Source organism: Saccostrea echinata, unplaced genomic scaffold (genome assembly GCF_033153115.1).
Source record: "Saccostrea echinata isolate AGI-Se365-2 ecotype Australia unplaced genomic scaffold, CSIRO_AGI_Sech_v1 ptg000060l, whole genome shotgun sequence".
Taxonomy (NCBI): Eukaryota; Metazoa; Mollusca; class Bivalvia; order Ostreida; family Ostreidae; genus Saccostrea; species Saccostrea echinata.
The window spans coordinates 2579469-2601689 of record NW_026889809.1 but is presented as its reverse complement, the minus strand read 5'-3'; the positions used below and the strand labels follow the sequence as shown (position 1 = coordinate 2601689).

General features: G+C 33.3%; 4 protein-coding genes across 10 annotated transcripts in view; 3 read left to right on the top strand and 1 right to left on the bottom strand.

The window, feature by feature from the left end:
- LOC133175097 (uncharacterized) overlaps positions 1-1775 on the top strand; it is a 38016-nt gene extending 36241 nt beyond the window's left edge. For 6 of the 7 annotated variants that reach the window (XM_061310223.1, XM_061310227.1, XM_061310230.1 and 3 more), the window contains one exon: positions 333-1775. In XM_061310223.1, the coding sequence (XP_061166207.1) occupies positions 333-410 (78 nt within the window). In that variant the 3' untranslated portion in view covers positions 411-1775. The remainder of the gene's footprint in view (positions 1-332) is intronic. The other variant, XR_009719229.1, reaches the window with a different exon arrangement.
- Positions 1776-4083: 2308 nt separating this feature from the next.
- On the top strand, positions 4084-5337 carry LOC133175103 (myb-related transcription factor, partner of profilin-like). Its single transcript, XM_061310235.1, has 3 exons — positions 4084-4602; positions 4711-4744; positions 5089-5337. The coding sequence occupies exons 1-3, from the start codon at positions 4157-4159 to the stop codon at positions 5335-5337; spliced, it is 729 nt and encodes a 242-aa protein (XP_061166219.1). The 5' UTR covers positions 4084-4156.
- A 470-nt stretch (positions 5338-5807) lies between these two features.
- On the bottom strand, positions 5808-6917 carry LOC133174921 (putative nuclease HARBI1). The gene has a single exon (XM_061310013.1). The coding sequence runs from the start codon at positions 6915-6917 to the stop codon at positions 5808-5810; it is 1110 nt and encodes a 369-aa protein (XP_061165997.1).
- A 1436-nt stretch (positions 6918-8353) lies between these two features.
- LOC133174920 (uncharacterized) lies at positions 8354-10752 on the top strand. Its single transcript, XM_061310012.1, has 4 exons — positions 8354-8422; positions 9854-10060; positions 10497-10624; positions 10729-10752. The coding sequence occupies exons 2-4, from the start codon at positions 9874-9876 to the stop codon at positions 10750-10752; spliced, it is 339 nt and encodes a 112-aa protein (XP_061165996.1). The 5' UTR covers positions 8354-8422; positions 9854-9873.
- The last annotated feature ends 11469 nt before the right edge of the window (positions 10753-22221 follow it).

Below are 22221 nucleotides of genomic sequence, written 5' to 3'. Positions count from 1 at the left end.
TCTTCTGAATGCATTTTTGTGACTTTTTTGGATTTTTAGCTTTTTTTGTGAAGTAATAACTGCACACAAATTTCCAGCTAATTAACTTTGGAGAAAGAGGAAGTGCTTAGCTGCATTAAGGTCAAGTTCCCTGAAGTGTGTCTTGTATAAGTTTAATGTTTGCCAGAGTTGTCTTGTTTTCTAATCCAACTTGTGATCATCTAATATTTTTTTTTCTTTTCCTTTGTTGTATTTTGCACTTTACTATTTTGAATTTCGTTTTGTTCACACTGAACATGTTTACAATTAACAAATACCATGATTTTGATCATGTGTTTGTTCTTATTTACTAGGTAAAAAGCCAGAACTTCACTGCAGTGAATCCTGTGGAACCAAATCTACAGACTCCATGCATCCTGGGAACAATCTGACATGGTTCACTGAATCATAAGGTCTAACCTTTAACCTTTTCACACAGAGAGATGTAAAAGTAATTCCAGCTTTTCCACACTGTAAGGCTATCTGACTGTAAGACCGTCTCTGTATACTGACAAGGCTGTTTCTACTGTTACAGTCTTTGGACCACAACCAATAGATTTATTGTAAAATTCACACAGAGACGTGTTTTCCCCATTGAATAGAACTGTTGGGGATTTTATATAATATTTTGTCTTGTTAAGATTTTGTTGAAGCTCAAAGCAATTTTTGAATTGTCTTTTGATCAATTTTATATTTGAATACCCTTGTACTGATTATTAGATCCTATACACTTGATGAAATGCAGAACATTCTATAATATCTATGATCTGACTCTCCTCTAAGCATTAATATTTTCAATGAATCTCCTTTTGTATGCTGAACAGTCAGTTTGTGCCTCGATCTGGTGACTCCATGGTATCCTGTGATATTTATAAAATCTAATAATACCGTCCAATCATATTTGTTGACAATAACACCATAATCATGCTTGTATTTTATTGTCTTAGGAAAATCGCATGTATTTATGTATCAGTTATTTCATGACATTGCCTCCTATGTTAAATAAGGAATGTTCTTCACCATTTGTTTGGTAACCTGTAAAAATTTTGAAACTTTTCAATATTTTGTTGGTAGAATGACCATATTTCTGCAAAATAATTGAGGTTTCTAAATTTTTTTTCTTAGAAAACTTTGTGTGTATATTATTCTCATGTACATTGAGGCTTTAATTTGTTCTGAGAAGATCTAGATATAATGCACATTTGAAAAATAATTCCCTATTTTAAATGGCAACAGCAACAAAAATTTGGATATTAACTGAAGGTGCTTTTCCCATTTCCATCATCCCTTAGTAATCATTTTTCTGGATTTTCAGTCTTCCAAATTTCAGTGTCATTTTTTTATTCCTCTATCAATTTTTAAAAAAAATATATTATGACATTGTCATATTTATTGTAAATACAAATATAAGCATATAAGTCATTTAAAATGAATAACTTTACTTGGACAGAACATAGGATTTCTGTTTTGATAAAAAATAGCTTTATGGTGGGATTTAAAGAAAAATTTATCAATTTGTGCATTATTTTCATTTATGTTTAATTGATTTCATTGATAATAAGTACTACTCAAAGGCAGCATCCTGTATAGTACACAGGTGATGTAGATCTGAAATCCATTGTGTAAATATTTATATACATGTATATTTCATCTTTGTAGTTTGTTATTTATTAAAATATTTATTAAAAAACAACATTAAGATATGATATGTACATTCAGAAACAAGAAACACTGATATATTTTACAATAAATTTATGAAACAGAAAACTTTTTTTTTTTACTTTAAATCTGTTCTCTCCCATCTGACATAATTTTCTGTGACGGTGAGTGAGTGTCATGTTATTATATTGTAGTAAATACCAGTATTTTTATTAAAAAAAAAAAGGGGGGGGGTTACTCCATTCATAGTTATCAACATGAGAAAAAATTATGTAATTGACCTTCATCCATGGAATTTGTGTAGATCACATGACATATTTAGATAAGAGTAACATCTAAAGGGAAGTCACATACGTTATGTTCTAAAACACAAATTTTAAATTTGGGGGAAAATGAGATGCACACTGAATGGTGAGAATTCAGAAATAGATAATTCTATTGAGAGCGTTTACAGTCATGTATTTGTGAAAAGAATATTTGATGGAATGCAATATCGGGTTACCGGAGACCTAACTTACATTGCTATTTATGTCTCTGTCAGGTAGCACGTATTAGAATAAATCTGTGGAGAAATTTTTTTTGGAAGGAGTTATAACGCCTTTCGAAAAGGTAATAACGAAAAAACAAAGGCGTTATTGCTGCTTTTCGAAAAGGCGTAATTACGCCTTTTAAATAGCCATTATTATGTCTTTGACGGGCCCGTACTTTTAAAAAAAAAGGGGGTGGGGGGGGGGGCTCCCAAAAAATTGACAAGCAAACATGAAACACACCCCTTTCGGAAAAAAACCTCAATCGCCTAAACTTGAAAATGCAATAATTTACCAGAGTTTAACGATACTGCAACAAGCGTCAGTCTGTCTGTATAGGTGGCACTAGGATCGCCCATTAAAATAAAAATGCTATTTTAGGGAAACTAACGCGATACAGTGGAACCCGCGATATAATGAGAAGGGAGTGTATATCATTTTTATAAGGTTTAATATATTGAATTTTAGATTAAAAATAGCACTCATTAATTTTCGTTAAAGGTTAATATTTTGTTAAACTGTTCTCAAAACTTTTCAAATGCCCCACGTAGAATTTACGAAATGCAGACTGTAAACGAGGTTGTTGAAATCCCAGTAATATCAACTTATCTGTCAGTAGCCTATCTCGGTTTAAAAATTGATCGTACTCGGAGCATACTCTTGAGTATCGAATAAGTTGGGAGACATTAACATCATATGCAGGATAAAACAGAATATTGCTACAAAAATATGGAAAGTTGACGACGGAAAAGTTGAAGTTAACTCGCATGTCATACAATTTATTTTTAAGTTGACCCGCGTCTATAGGGCTTAAAACATGAGAGTACTTTACAACAGTATATTCCAGAAGTGGTGTAAATCTGCTGACTGAATACTGATTGTTAGACCATTATCTAGACACTGAAATTTCTACCGATTTTTCTCGTTACCCGACCGTGACATGGAGTACACGGCGGGTATGACCGGTAGACAGGGATTGCTTACTCCTCCACGGCACCTGATCCCGCCTCTGATGTTTTATGGAGGCCTGTGTTTGCTCTGCTCCCGATTTGTATTGTTTAAATGGACTATGAGCGTGAATATTGTTCTTTATCTTCATATTTCATGAATGGAACAAACTATTCTTAATTGATTAATCGTCGTCGATATACATTATGTGAATGTCGAGTTGAAGGCCACGCCGAGTGTTTCCTTCTTCTCGTAGAAGTTTTTGAATAAATTCGCTTCATAGGAATATAAAAACAAGTCGGCTAACAAAGGAGCACCATCGAAATTCCAACAGTTTGTTGGAAGACCTGGGGCGCGTTTCACAAAACTATCTTAAGATTTGTCCTAAGACAGATCTTAAGACAATCTTAAGATCTGACTTACGACAATCATAAGATCTGTCACTGCTGTTTCACAAAACTATCTCTTAAGACAAGTCTTAAGATATATCTCATGCTACAATTTTATAGGAAATTGTATAAAAATTAAAATAAAAATATTCTTGCTCGATGTTAAGTTTTCTTCCAATCAAATCACTGCTATGTTATTTTTTTTTCTTAATTTTGTTTTTTAAAAAGTGTATCTTAAATATTGTAAAGGAGTTAAACGCTCGAAAATAAAATTTCAATGTACCAAATACATGTACAATGTTCAAATTTTTGGTGGGGCGGGGGTTGTAGGAGCAGAGTCAATAATGCTAATTGTGCCATGATTATGTATGAATTAATTCGAATGAGAAAATTGTGTGACAAAAAGTATTGAAAAAATGCGTATGTTTGTTGATAAAATAAAAGTTAATTATGTTTAATTTGAATTGTTAAATATTTCATATGAATTTACTTTAAATTTGATCCACCACCCCATTTGCGCTTGTATACACGAAATGAATGGTATTCGAATGCATTCATCTGTGGCCACAAAACGGGTACGAAGTCCGTGCGCTCAGAAAAAATTCTAGTAAGAAAATGTCTCTGAAAAGATGCCCAAATTTTAGCTCTGCTGAGATAACTGTGTTAACAGATGAAGTGGAGAAAGGAAAAGACATTCTATTTTCCAGGCAAAATTCAACAGTTTCCAATTCTTTGAAGAAGGAAACATGGAACAAAATAGCCACCAAGGTAAATGCTGTAAATACTACAGATCACATCAGGTCCGGAGAAGAAATGAAAAAGAAGTGGACCTGCTTAAGCAGCGAAAGCAGAAAGAAGTTGGCACTAAACAGGAGGGAGCAAAAAAAGACAGGGGGAGGATCCTTGCCATCAGGGGCCGCCTTCAGACCAATAGATGAGAAAATAGAAGGTATCATCGGGGAAACCTCAATTTCGGGAATTGAGGGGGGCATTGACGTTTTAGAGACAGAGTCGGCCAGGGAAACGTCACCAAGCAAGAGCACAGATGCTGTAAATGGTAGGTTTAAGGGTGATACTCATTAGACTTCCCGGTGAAAGGGGGGTGTTCCTAAAACTACTTGGTCTATTTCACCAATCCTGTAAATAGTGAATAATAAATAGCACTGAAGTGAGATGTCTTACAAAGGTACGAGAGGATACATAGTGTTTGATTTTTTTTTTCTACAGAGGTGGGTATGCTCTACACTATAAGGAAAGTCGTATGCAACTTTGAGTGATAATTTTTTGTCTGATATTTTGTAGTTTTATGAATTCTTCATACAATTATTTAGCATAATGAGAAAACAAATATCTCATTTATTCACCATTTTATAATACTCCATGTAAATTTTGAAATTGAGATAAAATAACAAAATTAATGTTTTAATATATTTTACGAAAAAAAAGTTTCGCGATTTTGTTTACATGAATTTCGTATTTCTGGTTGTAAAATATGAATTTTGATTACAGGAAAAAGACTTCCCGATGTACATGTACAGCCAGCAAAGAAACGCTCAAAGAATTCTTGTAATGATGACATAACATTGAGACTAGTTGCAACAGAGGAAGAGAGGCTGGTTGTTGAGAAAAAAAGATTAGAAATGGAGGAAAAACGACTGAAAGTTGAAGAACGGCGACTTGAAATTGCAGAGCAGCAACTACAAATACAACGTGAACAACATGCTCTTCACCTATGTCAGCTGGGGATAGTTCGTGACGCTACAGTAACAGTCAACACCCCCTCTGAAAATAAATAAAAAACCTGTAGAAATGTGTTCAATTTACTATATGTTATTTATTTTTGTGCTCATTACAATCACAACAATCTTGATACAGAACAAATTCACAATCGCTATGGGTGATGTTCAAAAATTGTTCCATCAAAATTTGGTGATAAAAATTATTTGATAGAGGGTATAATTAATAACAATTATTGTATGTAAGCAGCTGCTGCATAATAGAATTTTAATTTTGAAAGTTGTGGGTCAAGGGACCAACCTTGTAGATGGATTTTACTTTTGTTCTCGATAACTTGAACACTTTATTATTTACTATGAGCATTGGAAAATTGGACATCAAACGCTTTTTATAAAAGTTACCAATATTTTATAAAAACCAAATCACTTTCTATCACTCCTCCCCATTTCACAAACAGTTGGATAATATACAGATAAACAAAATATTTCTAATAAATATTAATGTGTATTTGGTTCCGAATCCATGCTTACTAAATACATAAAATGAAAACGGCACCATATTTCATGAATGCACAGTTTTTTTTTGTGGTGCCACCTGAAAATCTAGAGAGAATCAATCTTTGGCGGATCTCGGCTCCGTCATTATTGGGTCCTTGATAGACGTAGATATCTGGTGGATTAAGTTGATATGCCCCAGGATTTTGTGCTTGTGGCACCGGAACATTGTGATCAGTGCACAAGTTGTGCAGAACAACACAGGCAGTCACAATTCTACATGCTCTTGTTGGATGAAACAGAAGCGTTCCACCAGAATGATCAATGCAGCGAAAGCGCATTTTAAGCACTCCGAAGCTTCTTTCAATAGGGTTTCTCGTCTTAGCATGCGCATCGTTGTAAGCTAATTCACGGGGATTGCTTGGGTTAAGGACTGGTGTCTTCAGATAATTTTTCAGAGGGTATGCACTGTCCCCAAGCAACCAACCTCTTATAATATATCCATTTTCAAAAAGATCACTAAGTGTTGAATTTGTCCACACAAAAGAATCGTGTGATGAACCAGGCCACTTGGCAACTATGTTAGTAAATTTTGTCCTGGAATCACAAACTGCCATTACATTTATAGAATGAAAATTTTTTCTGTTAACAAACAGATGCTCGTCATTTTTCGGGGCTTTAATTGGAATATGAGTTCCATCTATCGCTCCAATGACGTTAGGAAAATTTGCCATGCGAGAAAAGCCAAGTATGGTGTTATTAATACTTCTATCGTCTTGTGGAAATTTTATATAATGGGAACTCAAAGTTACTAGAGCTGATGATACAGCATTTACTACTCTTGAAACACTAGCTTTGCTTATGCCATGAAGATCATCAGTGACAGTTTGAAAGTTCCCACTGGCATAAAACCTGAGTGCCACCATGATTTGCAGTGGTGGAGGAAGAGCATGAGACCTCCTAGTATCACGCGCTAGATGAGCATTAAGCTCTACACATAAACTCAAAATTAAATGGCGTGGAAGGCGGAACTTATCAATGATATCTGCATCAGTCATATAGTCCAATGGGTTGTTCCTATCTCTAAATACTCGTTCTCTTCTTAAGTTCCTTCTGTTTTGAGCCAAAATATAGGCGGCCGCCATGTTCACTTTAGTCTTAAGACATGTATCTGGTTGTCTTAAGATTAAGATAGATCTTAAGATTATCATAAGATATGACAGTTTTGTGAAACAGCTACGGTACAATCTTACGATAATTTTCGGTCTTAAAACAGATCTTAGTCATAAGATAGTTTTGTGAAACGGGCCCCTGATCTCCGAAGACATATTAAATATTGTCAATAACGATAATATCAACTTCATAGTACTTGTGTAAATGGGGAATGAGTGATTTTGTTTTTTTAGAAAAGTTATTTTGTTGATGACCAATCGCAAGTTTCGAATATTTTCATTTTATTGAAGAAGCAGTTGTCTGTGATATCAAAAAGCCTAGTTTTTAATTTATTGTGAGGAATAGTTTGTAAAGAATCGAAAAATCGTGCGTTTTGATGTTACTGACCTTAGTAAAATTTGTTGATTTTTAATTTTCTGAAAGCACTTTGGAGTGTTTGATTTACACCATTTCTAGAATATACTGTGGCACTAGACATCTGAAGATTCTCCTTTATTTGTAAGGAGTACAGATAGGGGCTTTGTAGAACATTTGTTGGACCCGGCAATGTATCTTTGTGATGATTTATATGAAGTTTAGGAATCCAGTGTAGTAAGGGTAAATCGAACTCACCTTGGCTAACTGGTGTTAAAAGTATTAAAGACTGAAATGTGATTTTGAAGAATTTCATTCTTAGAAAGTGAACTGTGAGTATTAGGTTAAAAAAACGTGATGTATATATGTGTTACGCGTATATGTGTTACATCAATCTTAATTTTATCGAAAAGCAAGAAGAAAAAATCTTACTGCTTTTTCTTATAGTCAAACTGTGTACTGAGTTTTAGAATCATTTTCTAATATCAGTGTTTGCAATAGTAGTCACATTAATTTTTTAGTAAGTAGATTACACATATATTTTTAGACAAGTATGACAGTTTAAAGGATTAGGAACTTTGAGTGTACCTCTTAAAACATCTATGAAATTCTGTCTATCTTAATGAATTATACATTTAATAAGTATAACATCCATTTGACATTTTCGCTTTAAAGTGCTTTTAATTATTTTTTCCGTTTTGATGTGCAATGTTAAAGTAAATAACATTATGCAAAATATCCTGATAAATGTGGGCCTGAGATTTATGCAGTTTCGTTACTCTCGTTTGATGATGCTCAACGACTAACTTCAATTATGTTTATAATGATTTTTTCGACAAATATTAGGCGATTTTGCAAATATTTCAGAAAACGTAAAGAATTCAAAGAATTCTGAAATCCATTTTACTAAAGCACTCGAAGGTTTATCTTGAATGAAGTAACAGGAAGGATATATGTAGATCTTGGTGACTGTTTACAAACGGGGACGACAGAGTGTGTGGTATTCCCCATTTGAGGACATTTTAATTGAAATATACAATGGGGGGCACTGTTCTCTGTGGAGGTTTACTGATTTTGATTCTGTGTCATCAATCTCAGTCGTTATGTGAAATTGTCGACAAAGGTAATAGTTTTACAATTATTCTGTTATTTTTAATTTACATGTATTTTATAACTTTATTGTAATTTCCAACAAAGACAATGGTTGATGAATTTTATAGGCCTAATATTAGGGTAAAGGATGTGTCCTATGCATTAGTACAATTATAAAAAATGTTCCATTGATATTGGGCATGTAAATATATGGAGGAAAAAATCGTCTTTTAGTTCAGACTTTAACTTAAGGATTGCTATTTCTCTTCCTTGTTTAAGCTGATAACATCAGATAAACCCTCTCTCTCTCTCTCTCTCTCTCTCTCTCTCTCTCGATAGATATATAGTTTTGTTAAGTCATATTCTCCCTCATTGCACAGACTTCACTGATGATTATTATTGAAAGAAAGAGACAATTTCCCGGATCAGAGATCTAATTCTCATGTGAACTTTAACTTGTTATAACAATTAGAAGTTACCCAATACTATATTGTTGGTTATGTGCAGATTTCTGATGGGCGTGACCATTACGACACCACGGAATTAGAAGCAACAATTTGCACTTAATGAATCGTATTGTATTGGGTAGGGAAAATATCTCTATAGTTTTTTTAAGGAAAGCACCACACGTGCTGTTTATTTGAATTCCACATTGAATGGACCAGCTTGCTGAAATCAAAGGAGGATACAATGATTTCACTGAGAAATGAAGATGTATTTATCAAGACATTGCTGAAACAAGAATGATTTTATTTTGATGTGATTCCTTAAAATGAGCGCATTATCTCAAAAATTGTCTCATACTTTTTACTACAATTTGCACCACTTTCCTTGAAATAACATGATGCACAAAGGTTGACGTCAGACGAGTCCTTTGATCATCTTTTGTTTTACTTTCAAACTTAAAACATTAAATATCTGGTCTATTACAGAAGAGATATAATTCTCTAGGTTTTATTTATACTTCTATAGGGTTGGCAGAGACAAGCCTCTCTGAATGACATCTAGTAGCCTATAGCAGTATGTGGGATAATTTGCTCTGGATAGATTGCTATCTATGAAGCACTCTATGGAAACCGTTTTCGGTCGTCATATATGACCATATACACGTAGCAGTCTACAAACTAGTATACCTTATGAACTCATTTAACATATGTTTTTTTTTTACAAAAAAAAAAAAAAAAAAAAAAAAAAAAAAAACCCTGATTTTTCTATGGATACACTGCTATTTATGAAGCAGTCCATAGTTATATGGTCATATATGTAAATCACTTTTAGAAAAATTAACAATTTTCATTTTCAATCTTCGTATCGTCATCAAACACATTTATCATGTTCTAAATTTTGAATTTACTGGGTTGAGGTATATACAAAATCTGCATTCGGGGTTATAACTTTTGTTTTTATCTCCTTCAAGTAATACAATTAAAAGAATGAAAGACATGTAATTTTACTATTATAGATCTGTGCATTGAAGAGACTATGCGGACTTGGAGTGAAGCGTCAAAAAGCTGTAATTTGGTGGTATCCAACACATCTCTCAGTGTTGGTGTTCCAATTACAGATATCCCTGTTCTCATACACAGATCCTCTGCTCCGACCTACATGTCTAAGGATGTTCACTGGATAGGGGCCACAGGAACATTCACTCCATGGTTTGAACTAGCAGGTAGTTTGATATTTATTATAGATTTTTACGATGGTTTAAATTTTACTTCAATTAAGTTCATGTAATTTCTCCTAGCTTAAAGGAGCACATGTATATCAAGGGAAAATATTAAAGAAGAAACAGACACAAAAAACAAATGAGGCAGATAAAATTCTTGCATTTTTGAAAGAAATCCCATTCAAACCTTAGATTCTTTCTCATTTCAAAGTTAGTTACTATCTAATTCATCCGATTAAAATGGGAATAATTTGCTTTTTATCAAATTTGGGCTCAGTTTAAAGCTAGCTTGATCTATAGAATTCTTCATAGCTTTCCTTCTACTGAAAAAGTGGTCATACATATTTGTTGTTACAAATCGTTTCAAGGCCCTGAAAAAAAATGAAATTGTTCACATTTACACCACTGTGAATAAACTATGTTTTTCTTCTTTTTCTAGGATGCAGCCTATATTATTACTTTCCCTACAATAAACAGTTGATGTCCAGTTCAAAACTTGGTCCTATTGCTCAATGTCATCAAATATGTGAAAACTGGAGAAACAGCTACAAGGAATTCGGAATAAACGTAAGTGTTTCCACAGAAGAAAGCGTGATATTAAAAAGTTACTACCCGATTTTTGTTCTTGATGTTTAATTCACACTGAAATTAATTTGCACTTTATTTTGCAGTACAAAGAGTGGAAGTTTTTATAAAAAATAAAATAATGTTACTAAATCCCTTAAAACTTCCACATATATGGCAATTATGAAAGCTTTGAAATGTGTTTTCATCAAGTCTAGAGCACAACAACATCTCTGACATCTGCAACTACTCCGGTGTTTTTATTAAGAACTATTCCAATGTGAAATAATTTAATTCTGGTTGTAACGCTTTATTTGATTGGACAAAAAAATTACTTTATTTTGTATAAAATGGGTTGCCTACGTCACAATGACTTGCGTCAAAAACGTATCTATCCGCCTGACGTTACATTCAAATTTTGCACAAATTGAAGTCATTTTTTAAGGACAATCATCTTTTTTTCTTACACCAAATGAATGAAAATTAAATTATAAGGAATGAATTTAATAGCTACCCAATTTATGCGGTATAAACTGGATTGGAACAGTTTACGCTTTTTTATATAAAGCGTAAACTGCCCCAACCCAGTTTATACCGTATAAAATGGGTAGCTATTAAATTCATTCCTTAATTAATGTGATGGGACTCGTTAATAATACTCAGAGATGTAAGCGTAGTCATGGACATCGGTCTTACAATAAACCTTTTAAACACGTTGTCTCCTTTGATTCACTACTATCTTATGTAAATATACAATTATGTTTTCATCACAAAAATTTACTCGGTTCCTTTGACACTTTTAAATAGTCTAATTGAAAAAGACAAGTAAAGTCCATATTTAGATTTTTCGACACCAGAACACAGGCTCGGATCTGTGATTATGTATATCCAAATCATAGGCTTTTTTAAAACCGCCACGTTTTACGAAAGAAAATACTGCGTTTTTATTGTGAAATTATTTAAGAAAATTTTAATTGTCCTTAATAATCCTAATGTGAAGAAAGTTGTTGAATATGTCTTTTTTTCCCATATGTTTATTTATATTATTTTACCTTGTATATATATTTTTGTAAAGTACATCGCCAATCTCAATACTGTGTCCTCACTCCCCTTCAGCTAAAGTGTTTGAAAGTGTAACGTGTATTATTTCATAGACATTAAATCACTCAACAAATTATGTACTTATTAGGAAATAAAAGAGATTTCATGTTTATTACACTTTTGGGGTAATAAAAAGTAGGTGAGTTCTTTGACGTTTTAGAATCTTAGGGTACATAAGTGTATACATTTTCAGTCGAAGGATAAAAATTAAATACATAAAACACACTAAAAAGATTTTGCTTGACACAATTTCAACCTTTCATATCCCAAATATATCTGTTCCTTCGTATGAATATCTGATCTATGGGGAGTCACACAAAGTGAACATCACATTCCACGTGTCAATTTCATCAATGATGTAGAGACCAAACGTTGAAAGAGAAAAAACAATCTCTTTTAATAAACATTTTAAAGTAAAAAAATTTTTTACAAGAGTTTATACCGGTTAGGTTTTTTTTGTATTGTTAAAGAAGCTTTAACTAGATTTTATACATCATTGTAGAAAACGCATTGCGTTTGCACAGAAGATTTAAGACTACAAGCGGGTTTCACTGAAAACAAGCCCTGCAATTCACAAAATTCAAGGAACTTCAAGAATGACGTAATCGGAACTGGTAACGATCAGAGAATGGGAACTTATGTATTTGCCTGGTATAGGAAAGTCAAAGTTACCAATGAAATAGGTAAAGCTGTTATTCATTGCAAAAATAATCTTAAGTACATGTATTTCAAACTAAATTTCCATCTTTCTTTATTTATCAAAAATAAAAAAGCAGATTAACATATATACAAATATATCATATCATTAAAAAAATCCTTCTTATAACAAGATTGAAGAATATTTATTCGAATTATAATTTTTATTCACTTTTGATTGAATAATAGTTACTTTGCCTAAAATAATGATGCACAACTTCATTTCTAAACTTCCACCTATACTGAATTTATGGGAAAAGTGTGAGTTTTTGCAAGTCAAATACAAATGAAGCTATATTTTGTAGGCATAATAACGCATACCAACTTATACACAAATATGTAAGCGAGTGAAGTTTAACAATAATCGGATTTATGAAGTGAATGCGTTATAAATCCATTTATCACAGCGCACCACGTGGAATGATGCGCGCGCAATATATGCGCAAGCATTTGTACATTCCATTCTCACACCATTTCCAAATGTTACACGCTTAGGGTTTGCTGTGAATTTTTAAGAAAATTTAGAATATTGCACAATGACATTGTCAAAAGACTGTGGCGTACAAAGACGAGGTTTTACTGTTTGTTTGTACTAAATGTACCGTTAGTGTACTTCAACATGCTAGAGTTTTTGACTTTGAGCCGAAGGCCTGTAAGGAGCGTATGGACGTTAGCCGAGGCTCTTACTTGTAGGAGTATTGTTGCTGTAAATATTGACCAAGATGTCCACAACATCTATAGTCGCCAAAGCCAAACAAGGCATTACAAAATGAAGTGAGAGAATAACGGCAATACCAGCATGCAATGAGGAGGACATGCATAATACTACTACACACAACACAAACGGTATGTCATCTTGTATGCCTACATCAATTATTAGTATAATATTTTCACTGTTGTATCAATTACATTTTTAAAAAATGCACAAGAAAATACTAAATGGACAGTTAACCGATCATTCTGTTAAAATCAGTGGGAAAAGGCAAAGAATAAGCTAATCATCACAATTGGTCTGTATTGCATTTAGTAGAATCTAAATTTAAGCACACCCCCTTCAACCACAGAGTTTAGAGCAATATAAATATAATTATGCACACGATAAGATCGGGTTCCATAAAACTCCCAGTGAATTGAATTACGCGTGCTCGGCATCGTCAGTCATTGTTCCGATGTTGTAAGCGCCCGAGTATGTACTTCTTGGAGCCTTAATGTTATCGATATATGAGGCTATAATAATAAGACTAATTTATTTATTCACCAACCAATGAGCTTGAAAGGGGGGCATGTATTATTTATAAAAACAAATCAATTAAGTTTATAGCAAGTAATGGCTGCATTACGTGCAATATTAACCTGATCCTCACTTGTAATATTTAACTGTCCTCGCTAGCATCCCTTATACAATTGAAAGACTAGTGTTTTGATGTCAACAATCGTTACTTATTGTGTATATATGTGCATATTGTTATAAAATACGTATTTTAAGCTTGTTCTGCCTTCGATTAACATCTTCGTGTCCGTCCTCAACAAATCTGCAACCCCGGCCTGAGGAAACACTTTTTCAAACAGAAAACCTTAAATTTCGTTACTCCTAGGCATGCATTCAATTAATAAACATCGGTCATTCTTAAGTAAATATTAAACTACTTTCAATATTTATGCATGTCATGTCCACCAAAGCAAGAATTAGGCGATGAGTTGAGAAATGTTTTTAAATTTAATTTAGGGAGTGAAGAGCAAATTTAATTAATTAATTAATTGAAATCAATTTCAGCAGACCTGTATCAAGACAAATTCAGTATATGTTGCTGAGTGAAATCCCTATGGGCGAATGGCTGTTCTTTTTCTTAACGTCTCTATCAAAAACTAGGCCCGTAAATCAGGGAGGGGGATCAATATCCACATAACAATAAACCCAAAATTTTATAGATGGAGGGCCATAATCGGTATGATAGCACCATTGATAAGATCTTTACCTGGCAAATGGATACAAAAAATCGTTTTTAGACTATTGTCAAGAAAACCAGATGATTTTTTTTTGCGTACTTGGCTTCGAATAACTACTATGTCAAACGCCTTCCATTTGTTGTTACACATCGTCACAAATAAATAAGTAAATAAAGTGATTAATAAATTAATTAAACACAAATGAAATATTATATTTTTTCAATGGGCCGTCAGGTCAAAGTCTGGTTCGAAATATGATACGCATTTATTTATCTTGATGTCTTTCTGTTTTGCAAGTTCAGCCAACTCCGATATCCGCTCAAAATTGATGACACGTTTGGCGATTTTTGTCAGCATTGGGAATTCTTCAATGCGTTGAACATTTGTTCCCGTCACAAAATTAATTCATCTGGGTTTGGAAATTGATACATGTCAAGTTTGTATTCAGACGAAAAGCTAATTAAACCTAAGATTTTGCTGATAGGAAGGGCATATAAATCTTAAAAGTCACTTCAAATGAAGTGCAATTCTTTCAGTGCCGTCTTCCCGCGCTGTTAACAGCGTTCCCACGATGCAATGATTGGCATAAAAATGCAGCAACTTTTCATTTGTATGAAGACCATTTGTTTTTATGTCATTTAAAATTTTGAATCACTTTATATTTATTTCTTTCCGATATGGCTGATTAAGCAGTAATATTCTTTAGCTGAGCACGGTAAGCGCAGACGTACTGGCTGCGGGAAAGCCACATATGATTATACACCTATAATTGTAGTAAAGTTATTTTGGTTACGATTAGATCACACAACTTTATAAACAGACGTCAAAATATGTAAGAGCTATACAGTTTGGTTTGGTGTTTAGTATATTTATAAATGACTTGTACACGTTTTTAGATTTACCTTGTTAAATTGAGATCTCCATCTTAGAATTACTTGATCACACTTCACATGTTATCATCACGGAAGTACTATTTCATTTATCAACATTACTTACATATACAGTGTCAAATTTTACAATATAAAAATACATGTACTGTAGATTATTTAGTATGCATATAAATTGTCTGTACTGTTTGTAATTGTAGAAATCATGCTTGTTGTTTGTGATGCTTGAAAGGGCCCTGATTTGGAAATAAAGAATCTTATCTATCATACTATCATCATCAATTTATAAATAAATAGTGTATTCCATCCCATGTTCTGATTAATGATAATATGTATCCAACAGTAGATAATTGCCTATCTTTAGTAAGAAACCCTTTTTATACTAAGCACTTTAAGTTCAAACTCAGCATTGCATAAGTAGGACCTCGTTATAAACGAGTACTTTCACCACGTAGACGTTAAACTGCAGGGGGGTGGCCAGTAAGGTAAAGAGGCACAGTTACTCTCTGTATTGTTAATTATTAATCATGCACCATTATTTACGAATAAGAGCAAACGTTCCTCGTAATTTATTATTTATATAACCTTAAACCAGATGTGTTATGCCTCAATATAACTATATGCACTATACATGTAAATTATATTCTTTTAGAACTTGAAAAGCTACTTACTTTCATGCGAATCAATTAAATTATTAGGAAGAGAACAATTTAAATGTTATCATTCATAGATTATAAACCTTGCAGTTCAATAAAACAAGAAAGACATTTGAACTTTTTCTCGAGATATTTGGTTCATCTGTTCATTTTAATCACAGGCTTCGATCTATAGCAGTACATTTTAGCATGATGTAACAAAGCAAGAGAGGAATGTGCTAGAATGGGGTTCCTAATCTGATATTCTATTGCGGGGCAAATAACCTTGGCTGTGTAAAAATATGCATTCATTTGATAAAACTGCCGAATCCTTAAATAGTTCAGTATCGTTTCCAGTTGTGATGGTGAAGTTCGATAAGGAAAAAGATCGCAAAAGTAATTAACTCAGTTACCAAGCATCATTAATCTAGTTACAACAGAGGATATTTTATATATTCAATTCGTCTGGCAGTAAGCTAAAATTTAAAAGCGGTCTTAAAAACAGAATGAACTGTCAACTTGATTTAATATTATCATTTATAGTAGAAGTAGTATCATTGATATATATGGTTGGGGTCACGGCTGGTTTTGTGAGTAGGGTGTTAAGCTACCTCCACGTTTGTGGCGGCGTGCATATTACATGAGTAACTATGCACGTTTGGCGGATTTAGCTTAACACAATTCATCTCGACTAGCGCCGCTGTGAACAGGGCGCGGCTGCAACATAATTATTTTGATAACTGGTCAATGGAAAACAATTGACAGAACATTGATTAATTGAAATATTGTTTGGCTTAAACATAAACTTACTACAATTCATTGAATTGAGTGAGTATCGATTGATTGAACATTGATTGATTGAACATTGATTGATTGAACATTGATTGATTGATTGATTTGATTGAACATTGATTGATTGAACATTGATTGATTGAATATTGATTGATTGATTTAATATTGATTGATATTATTGAAAATGGATTGATTCATTGGACTGAAACTTTTTGATTGATTCAACTGAATATTCATTAATTGATTGGATATTCATTGATTGAATTGATAAATTTATTGATTGATTGATTGAACTTGATATTGATTGATTCAATTGAATATTGATTGATTGATTGAATATTGTTTTATAAGGCTGGCGCACCGCAAAAGTTGGAAAGCAAACGCCAGTCTTATAGTGTAAAAAATGACATGTGTACAGTTACTATTGATTGATTGATTGATTGTTTGCTTTGATTGGAGGTGTGCCAAAAACCAATTGGGTCGGCACCCACTGAACACATGTATCTTAAATAATTGATTTGCAACCAGCCGTGGCCATATGATGCCAAGCTTAATAAATAAATAATTAAGAAATGGTGTCACTTGTTTTTAGTGGTAGTCTGTGATAATCGGATTTATGAAGTGAATGCGTTATAAATCCATTTATCACAGCGCACCACGTGGAATGATGCGCGCGCAATATATGCGCAAGCATTTGTACATTCCATTCTCACACCATTTCCAAATGTTACACGCTTAGGGTTTGCTGTGAATTTTTAAGAAAATTTACCCGCCCTTCCTCACCCCATATTACTTTTGAGTTGTTTTCTGCGCTGAGTTCTTTCCATTTCAGAAAAAGAGGCCTAAGGAGCCAAGCTGTCAATCATTCTAAGACCTTGCCTTAGTCACGACCGGCCAAAGCTGCCATTCCTTGCCATACAGTGATAAATGCTATCGTGATGGACACTTCCAAGTACCAGTAGGAAGGACTTCGCTCACCCAATCGTATTGGCTTATTGACTCTAAACAGGGTGAAGCTGCAACACGATAATTATCGATCAAGGACTAGACAACACCCATATATCGTCACGGCTGGTCATCTTATTATGCGGACAGTATTGTCTCTGTAATTGACAGAACGAAGAGCCAGTTGGAGAGATACATCATATAGCGCTTAACACAAATCATCTTGACTCGCGTCGCTGTTAACAGGGTGCAAGTGCAACTTGATTATGTGGATGACTTATTGATGGAAAACAATTAATTGACTTGATGATTAACACAGAACATTGATTGATTAATTGAAATATTGTTTGGCTTAAACATAAACTTACTACAATTCATTGAATTGAGTGAGTATCGATTGATTGAACATTGATTGATTGAACATTGATTGATTGAACATTGATTGATTGATTGATTTGATTGAACATTGATTGATTGAACATTGATTGATTGAATATTGATTGATTGATTTAATATTGATTGATATTATTGAAAATGGATTGATTCATTGGACTGAAACTTTTTGATTGATTCAACTGAATATTCATTAATTGATTGGATATTCATTGATTGAATTGATAAATTTATTGATTGATTGATTGAACTTGATATTGATTGATTCAATTGAATATTGATTGATTGATTGAATATTGTTTTATAAGGCTGGCGCACCGCAAAAGTTGGAAAGCAAACGCCAGTCTTATAGTGTAAAAAATGACATGTGTACAGTTACTATTGATTGATTGATTGATTGTTTGCTTTGATTGGAGGTGTGCCAAAAACCAATTGGGTCGGCACCCACTGAACACATGTATCTTAAATAATTGATTTGCAACCAGCCGTGGCCATATGATGCCAAGCTTAATAAATAAATAATTAAGAAATGGTGTCACTTGTTTTTAGTGGTAGTCTGTGATAATCTATAGCGAGTGGCTGAAAATGATGTAAAGATATAATTCGTTAAAAACTCAAAATCAATCAGATCGTACAGAGATAGCAAAATTGAAAATTTTTTTCTCATGTCTTAATTTAACTATATTTTATTTACAAATTACAACCATTCAGTACATTTATTAAGTAAAGATCAAACAGGATTCGAAAACAGATTTGAAAACTTATGAACTTGAATACTGTTCGTTATCTCCATATATTTCATGTAAATCCGTCTCCTGATTATTTGTTGAAGTAGCAGAAACCTATTGGGAAGTTCAGAATAATGCGGCTTGAAACGATTTATAATACAAAAATAGAGTTTGAAATTGTACATATATGTTGAATTTAAAAATCAACATATCAAGTAACAGTAATATAATTTACTAAATTTACAGCTTAACAAAATAATTGAATGTCGCAAAGAAAAAAAAACACGAAAATAGTAGAATTAGGAAAAGTAATATTATAAGTATACAATGCATTAATGATACAGATTCAGAATCATATTTATACAAAGGAAAACAAGACGCTTGCTACAAACAAATTAAGAACATACTATACATGTACACACGTACCCGTGAAGGACGTAGTGTATAAATACTGTAGAAAAACTAGCTTTTCAAATCTCTTAGTAGCTACTATATATTTCTGGACTGATTGAAAAAATCGAAATATTTTCTGCCAGTGGAAGCTAAGATCATCAAATAACAATATCTTAGTGTTAATGTAATGGGGAAGAGTGAAAAAAAATCTATTTCTTGGAACCCTCAAAATAAGTACAATGCAGAAGAAAATGTCCTGAGGTTCAATCTTGCCACAATTACACTTAGGGCGATTTAAAATATTTCTGGAAAATAAATGACTGTTCAGTGCGCCACAGCCAAGTCGTAATCTTGTGTGCAATATTTGTTCCATATGTTTACCATGAAATATATGGAGATAACGAACAGTAATCAAAAGTCCATAAAACATTACAAAATAGGAGCAGAGCAAACGCGGATCTCCAAAACATCAGAGGTGGGATCAGGTGCCATGGAGGAGTGAGCATCCCCTGCCGACCGGTCACACCCGCCGTGTGCTCCTTGTCATGATCAGGAAATAACAGAAAAATCCGTCGACAATTCAGTGTGTAAATAATGGCCTAACAATTAGTATGAAAAACGTCAGTCAGCATTTGACTTAATGATAGATTGTATTTGCTGACAAGGTCATTGTATGGACCATAGAACTTACGAAATGATGACTTTACACGAGACTGCTGATATTCTTGTTTCATCAACTTGTTTGTCAATAATATACCTCGTTTTAGAAATTATACATACGGAGAGCACGCTCTTGCGTATCGAATCAACTGAGAGATATAAACCCCGTATGCAGGTGATGAAAGTATATTGCTGCATTGGGAAGTTGACGATTGAAAAGTTAAAGTCATCACGTTTATCATGAAGCTTGGTTGTTAGATTACCATTAACGTCTCTTTCAAGTAAAATATCCAAATATGAAACAGTTGTGTCAGACTCTGTGGTATGTTTTATCTCAAGCTCACCGGGATATATCGTATCGACATAAGAATGGAAATAACCATTGTTAATTGACAATACGTCGTCGATATATCTAAATGTCAAGTTGAAGGCCACAGCAAGTGTTTTCTTCTTTTCACGTACAAGATTTTGGACAAATTCTGCTTCATATGAATACAAAAATAGGTCTGCTAATAACGGGATGCAATTGGTACCCATGGGAATTCCAACAGATTGTTGGAAGACCTGGTCTCCAAAAACCACATAGATATTGTCATTCAGAAACTCAAGCATCTTTTTAATGTCAACTTCAGAATACTTGTATGTACAATCAGAATGTTTTTAACAAAATAATTTTGCAAATGACCAATGACAAGGTAAGTAAATCTACTAGTTCCATTTTTATTGAAAAAGCAGCTGTCAATGATATCAAAAAGCCTGGATTTTAATTTATCGTGGGGAATGATTGTGTATAAAGTTGAAAAGTCATAAGTTTTTAAGCTGTTGATTTTGGTAAAATCTTGTGATTTCACATCTGATTTACACCACCTATCGAATATATTGTTGCACAGTACTCTTGAAGTTTCTCCTTCACTACTGTTAATATCTTAGTTAGGAGTAAAGAAAGAGGCCTGGTTGAACATTTATTGGAACCCGCTATGTATCTTTGTTTGTAAGGATTTTTATGAAGTTTAGGAATCCGATATAGATATGGTAATTCAAATTCATTTTGGTTTGGAATATTAAAAATATTCAAAACTGACATATGATTTTGAAGAATTTCTTCCTTAGAAAAGGGAACTATGAGTATAAGTTGGATTACCAATTGTAGAATTAAATCCAAGTTCCTCTTAAATACATTTAATATAATGAGCCTTACAAAACAAAGACAATGTTGTGACAGTACAAAAATATTAAGGGGGTCTATGATTTGCATCATCAACTCTTAAATAACGTTTTAATTTTGATAGTGATGGATTTTGTTTGACAACATCAAGTAATTTGTTCCAAAGTTTGATGGTTGTTGGAATGAAGGAGTTACGATAATAATCTGTTTAACATTTGATTTGTTTAATGTGACAATTTTGTCCAGTGGAATGATTATGTATATCTTGGTTTGTGTTGGGACTAAGATTCGAAAAATATTGAGAAGTTAAACCGTAAACCATTTTGTGAAATTGTATCATTTTTATGTATGTATCCCCTTTTCTTTAGAGTCTCCAAGTCTGTTTCTTGATAAAGGCTCTGTAGACTTGCGAGTTTTGTAGAACCGCTTACTATACGAGCAGTTTCGACATTAATTTGTTCAATTTTATTGATCAGATCGCTGCATAAATTATACCATATAACACCATATCAACATCAATGTATTTCACAAGAATCTAACATTAGAAAATACACCTTTTCAAACGATTATCTGTCAATAAGAGACTTTAGTTTTTTTAATACATGGGGAAATTGACCAGCCACTGATTTGCCCTTATTTTATAAAGATCGTTTTTTATTATCTGACTGGCTGTGTAAGCATTTTCTTCAACTATACACAGGGCTGTGTTCTCTGCAAACAGTTTAATTAGACAGTTGATTCCACGGATGATATCATTTATGTAAGTGAGGAATAACAAGGGAACAAAAATGGATCCCTAAGGGTGCACCTGTCATGATACTACCCCTGCATTTTTTTAAAATTTGAACAAGAGACCATTGTGCCATATTCTGTCAAAGACTTTTTTAAAATTACAAACACAGCTCTTAGTTCTTTTTCCGGATTCGTGTGCTTTACCTTTGTCATTGGATCTATCTGATTTATTGTAAAGTCATGCATTAGGAATAAAGCCTGATGGATTCGAACAAAAGAAATTATAGCATGTTAAATGTCAATTTACACGCTTAAAGATACATCTTACTATTACTTTTCCAGTTATGGAGAGACCGTTCGCGGTAGCTCAGTCGGTAGAGCGCTCGCTCCGTGATCGGGAGGTCATGAGTTCGAACCTCGGCCGCGACAGACCTAAGTCGATAAAAAATGGATAGCAACTGTTCCTTTGCTAAGCGCTCGGCACTTTGAAGTGAAAGTTGCGGGCCCTTCGGATGAGACCTTAAAA

Bases quoted from the DNA above. Each gene is read 5' to 3' on its own strand.
- LOC133175103 (XM_061310235.1), top strand. From the start codon at position 4,157: ATGTCTCTGAAAAGATGCCCAAATTTTAGCTCTGCTGAGATAACTGTG. The intron at 4,603-4,710 runs GTTTAAGGGTGA...ATAGCACTGAAG, and splicing joins ACAGATGCTGTAAATGGTAG to TGAGATGTCTTACAAAGGTA. The intron at 4,745-5,088 runs GTGTTTGATTTT...CAGCCAGCAAAG, and splicing joins AAGGTACGAGAGGATACATA to AAACGCTCAAAGAATTCTTG.
- LOC133174921 (XM_061310013.1), bottom strand. From the start codon at position 6,917: ATGGCGGCCGCCTATATTTTGGCTCAAAACAGAAGGAACTTAAGAAGA.
- LOC133174920 (XM_061310012.1), top strand. From the start codon at position 9,874: ATGCGGACTTGGAGTGAAGCGTCAAAAAGCTGTAATTTGGTGGTATCC. The intron at 10,061-10,496 runs GTAGTTTGATAT...TTCTTTTTCTAG, and splicing joins TCCATGGTTTGAACTAGCAG to GATGCAGCCTATATTATTAC. The intron at 10,625-10,728 runs GTAAGTGTTTCC...TTTATTTTGCAG, and splicing joins ACAAGGAATTCGGAATAAAC to TACAAAGAGTGGAAGTTTTT.